This window comes from Acartia tonsa, chromosome 5 (genome assembly GCF_053477335.1).
Source record: "Acartia tonsa isolate MP-2025a chromosome 5, ASM5347733v1, whole genome shotgun sequence".
Taxonomy (NCBI): Eukaryota; Metazoa; Arthropoda; class Copepoda; order Calanoida; family Acartiidae; genus Acartia; species Acartia tonsa.
Genome location: NC_137264.1, coordinates 36,319,250 through 36,323,976, shown reverse-complemented (window position 1 = coordinate 36,323,976; position 4,727 = coordinate 36,319,250). Strand labels below are relative to the sequence as shown.

The window sequence follows — 4,727 nt, the reverse complement described above, 5'->3', positions numbered from 1 at the left end:
AGAACGGTGACATTTAGAAATCATGTCTAATTACTAAATTTATAATGCAAATTGGTAATGGTTTCTAACTAATTTGAATAAAAAAGCGGAGCGGGTGGGGGGGGGGGGGGGGGGGGTAAATTTTGTATTCGTGTTAAAGCCAACCCCCCAAACAAATATATTTTAAATTTAAATATGATGTAAGGAGTTTAGAGCCTAAAGCTAAAGACACATTAAATATAAATAATGAGAATCAATAAAACACCAATTGTAACTGAATGATAATCAATATTATTTGCTTAATTCTAATTGAACAAATTTAGATTTCTCATCGACTTATTCCTTTATTCCTAATTTAATCAAGCCTACATAATTAAAACATGTTTCAAATCCTCGTTATTCTTTATTTATGTCTTTTTAACATTATTACAGTAAAATGAGGCCCTATTTGTGCAAAAATGTATAAACAAAATTTAAATAAGGAAATTACATCACTTTTAAGGATCAATAGCTATGCACTTTTTTGTTGAGTAATACAAGGCGACTGTCATGCAGTTAGTCCTTTCTTAGTCATAAAAATTTCATAAAGTCTTTAAAAAAATTAGAAGATTTATTTATGAGAAACTTTGTATTTTTCTTATTTTTTATTTTAGACAATAGATAAAAACAAATCACCAAAATTATGGACCAAAAAGTGCCTAAATTTACTATTATTTTGCTGATATTTCTAACTGTTGTATGTCTATTATTTTGGATAGTGGCCAAAAAATTAAATGGTTGCCCTTTTGTCACTTGATTTACAAAACACCTACATGTGAACTAGCAATATGCAAAGTTGTATAGCTTCTTAAAATATGTAATTAATCTTAATCCTTTTTTAAGTTGCTGTAAAAATATTTGTGATCTAAGGAATTATGAAATTAAGAATAGTTAATACACTTGTGGGTGCTTTCCCTCAAAGTTTCTATTGAGCATTGAAACTCCTCACACTTATCTTAAAAGTAATTTCTTTCCTATGCCTAAACTCTGCAAGTGGATATTACCCTACGTTTCCTACGTTTCCCTAACCATGCAGGGCTATTCAGTATCCAACATAACCTAACCTAACCATTTTATTTTATTTTATTTAAATAGGAGGGAAGAGGTTCTCTGCTAGACTTTGAAGGAAATCACCATCTTATGTTAAACCTGGAAGTAGACGCCAATTTTTAGGAAAGCTTTGTATCGGCTGGAGAGGCTTGCCTCACTACAGCTGGGGATAATTGAAAAAAAAATCGGCTGTAGATTGTTTACTTTCTCAGCTGCGATGGCTGCTGCTTTTGGCTAGGATCAGCTCTCATTCTTTAGTCACTAAAACTACTGGTTGTTCAAAGATAATGTGATTAAAAGTTGAAAGAAATCAATGTTAGAAAGCCCTTAATAAAGTACAATTAAAGTACAAAAGACAATATTTAAAAAAATTAAAGAGAAGCTTAACTCATTCAAAAACTTCTTGATGTGGTTGATGCAATGATTAGTTAGTAACCTGATCTTTCAGTGGTGAATAAACCTTACAACTATTAACACACATACACAATAAACCATCACTCCGTCCATCCGTCTGTCTGTCAGAGCTTAGAATATATTTATTCATACGTTTATAGTAACAATGAACTGTGATATACCAAATAATAAAACCACCATGCCAATAGATGACGCTAGTACTTGTGTAAATTCTATATTTACCAATTTTACGGATAAGTTAAAACATTTAGTTGGGCAAAATTGGAATTCTATAAATACAGATGATACAACAGTAGTTTCTAAAGATAAGGTATGTAGAAAAGCTTATTTATTTTCCTTATGTGAAAAGACCTGGATTTCTGTCTGTGTGTACCGCAGGATATCGCTAACCGCTGAACCTATATAGTTTACCTTTACAGTTTAGCTTCTCATAGGTACTTAGAAGGTTTATAATAATTTTTTGGAGGAGGGTACCACAACCCTGCCAGAAGAAATCATCCCCCTCTCAAAAGAAGTCTCCCCAAATTAGTTTTTTCTTTTTCTTTTCAAAAGTAAAATTGAAAGTCTGGTGGGGGGCGGATTCTCCCACCACCTAATGTGCGCCTTAAGACCTATAGGGGCGTAGCCGCTAATATAGTAACACAGTGACATAGCAAGGAATAGAATAAATTAATCTGCCCTCCGAACACAGTAATAGTGTCTGACTGATTATGACGTAACAAAAAAAATTAGCCAATGAGAGGCCGTTATTGACCAATGGTAAAATTTATAGTGGCCTCTCATTGGCTAATTTTTTTTGTTACGCCATAATCAGTCAGACACTATTACTGTGTTCCTGCCCTCCAACTCTAATTATAATTAACCTGATCTAACATTTGCCCAAACGTTAATATCAGAACTAGTTGAAAAAAGAAAAAAAAGCAGTCTTTCTCTCTTTTAATATGTGGCTTATTTTTATTTTTATTTTAATTTTTTTTATTTTTATTTTTACTTCCACCTGACCAACAAATCCTGTTTTTTTAGATTCACAATAGATATACCAAACAGTCAAATAGCCGCCTACCAAAAAAAGGTAACAGAACAGGATTAGTTACATGCTATCTAAATCAGCCAATAGGAAAACAATAGAGGAACAATCTGGCCATATAATTAGTTAGATAGTGTACAGATTTTGTTAGAAAAGAACAGTTATAACTTATTTTTTCATTTCATTTGCATTTTGAGATAACTATTGATACTCGCATTTCTTAGAATAATGCTTTTCTTGGGAGAATTTTATAGCGTAATTGTATAATGTGAAGCTTATGACAAAACATACATAATATGTCATCTATGAGTATGAGTAGTTGAATTTCTCGAGATAAAGTTAGCTTTGGAGAAATTATATCGTCGCAAAATTTCATCGCTCGTATTACAAGAATTAATCTATAAAACAAAAAAATAAACAAATGTGTATGTCTGCTGCAGTTTTTCTTTTTTAAATTTTTTCCATCTAGATCTAATATTTCTATTTCAAATTCTTATGAATTTGGAAACAATCTTATGAAAAAGGATAAAATGCGTAAAAAATTAAGATCAAAATAAAACAAACATTAAATGATTTATATTCATTAAAATTGCTGCTTTCTGCTGTATCAAAGAAATTACTTTTGAATGAGATTATTAATGTTAAAAGGTTTCGTGATTTTTTTTTCATTGAAAATGAATTTATTCGATCTCATTTAAACAGTTTATTGACAATTTACAAAGAATTAAAAGATAAGCGTCTGTAGATGCCTGTTTTTCTTTATAAATTATGCTTTTAATTGAATTTTCTTGTTGGACCTAGTACAATTTACTGTAAAATGTTGCTACAATAGATTGTTTTTTTTTTTAAGCTAATAGCTATAAAGTCTTCGAGCGGATAAACGGCTAAACGAACAGATCATGTTTACCATTCACTGAAACCAGCACGCAATAAAATAGTCAATACTCAAATTTATCTTGCAGCATATATGAATGTTTAAAAATACGTACTGTATGCGTTTTTTCTGTAGTAAGTTGCTCCATGTACATTATTTCTAATTATTTGTGCGGGCAATAGCCATAACCTCAGCCCTGGCTCCATTGGATCTCTTTGTATTCTGGAGAATGCTAAACTCCAGCAACATTACCACATGAAGCAGCTTATAGTTCCTACAAAATAATAACGTCATAAAATACAAATGACCAATGATAGGCCAGTAAACATTTGACCAATGTTCAATATAAATGTATACTGGTCACTGGTCATTTGTATTGTACGATGTAATTTTTATAGGCACTATAAGCTGCTTTGTAACACATCCTAGTTTTCTATTTAGATTTACCAGAGATTAGTTTGGAGGAGGTGTGGCAGCACAGCACATTCGAGGATGCCTGGGTTGTTATCTTTGATAAAGTTTATGATATTACTGATTATATTATACATCATCCAGGAATATATTTCATTCAATTTGCTGATAGAGTTGCTACTCTGTAAGTATAAAAATTGTTCGAAGGAGGATGTCATTTTTTTCTCGAGGCGATTTCTTTCATCATGGACCTATAAGAAGCTATATTGTAAAGGAGAACCATATCGGTTGAGCGGCTAATGAGATCCTTCGGTTTAGACAGATATCCTTAACATATGAAGGTTACCTTAAATACAGAACCAAATTGGTTCAGTATTTATTGAGATCACAAGCTTCATTCTAAAAAACTTTCTGCTGTTAATAAATTGAATGATTATATAAATAATCTACAGGAGGAGAAGATGTGTTTCATGGGTACATGGGGTACGATGCCACCAGTGCCTTCCAAAGTGTGGGGCACTCCAGGGCGGCTCTTAGGATCCTTGATAAACGCCAGATTGGCGTTCTTCCGCCGGCGCAACGGCTGGGATACCTTACGGATGAACAGCTGGATGATGGTGATGAACGGGATGCAGATAGTGATTCATAAAGTGCGGCTAAACCGCCATTTCTTTGGGAGCTTTTTAACTGCTGTTGATCCTTGATTACAAACAAGCCTAAAATTCAATGCCTTGCCTCCAAATGCAGTTGAAGAGAACATGATTTTTAAAATTGAGAAGCTCTTTTTAGTGCCTTTAAAAATTGACGTCATACAAAACAAATGCCCAATGATAAGCCAATGATAGTAATTTTATCTGTAATTATTCAAAACTTAAACAGACAAAAAAAAATTAAATCCTATTCTTAATTTTGTGCCTAGTAATAGTGTCTAAC

The 4,727-nt window shown here is 32.3% G+C and overlaps 1 protein-coding gene across 1 annotated transcript; it reads left to right on the top strand.

Annotated features, from left to right (window-relative positions):
* Nucleotides 1-1,472: 1,472 nt before the first annotated feature.
* On the top strand, nucleotides 1,473-3,987 carry LOC145319412 (uncharacterized). The gene is made up of 3 exons (XM_080161537.1): nucleotides 1,473-1,792; nucleotides 2,506-2,554; nucleotides 3,825-3,987. The coding sequence occupies exons 1-3, from the start codon at nucleotides 1,628-1,630 to the stop codon at nucleotides 3,980-3,982; spliced, it is 372 nt and encodes a 123-aa protein (XP_080017663.1). The 5' UTR covers nucleotides 1,473-1,627; the 3' UTR covers nucleotides 3,983-3,987.
* Nucleotides 3,988-4,727: the final 740 nt, after the last annotated feature.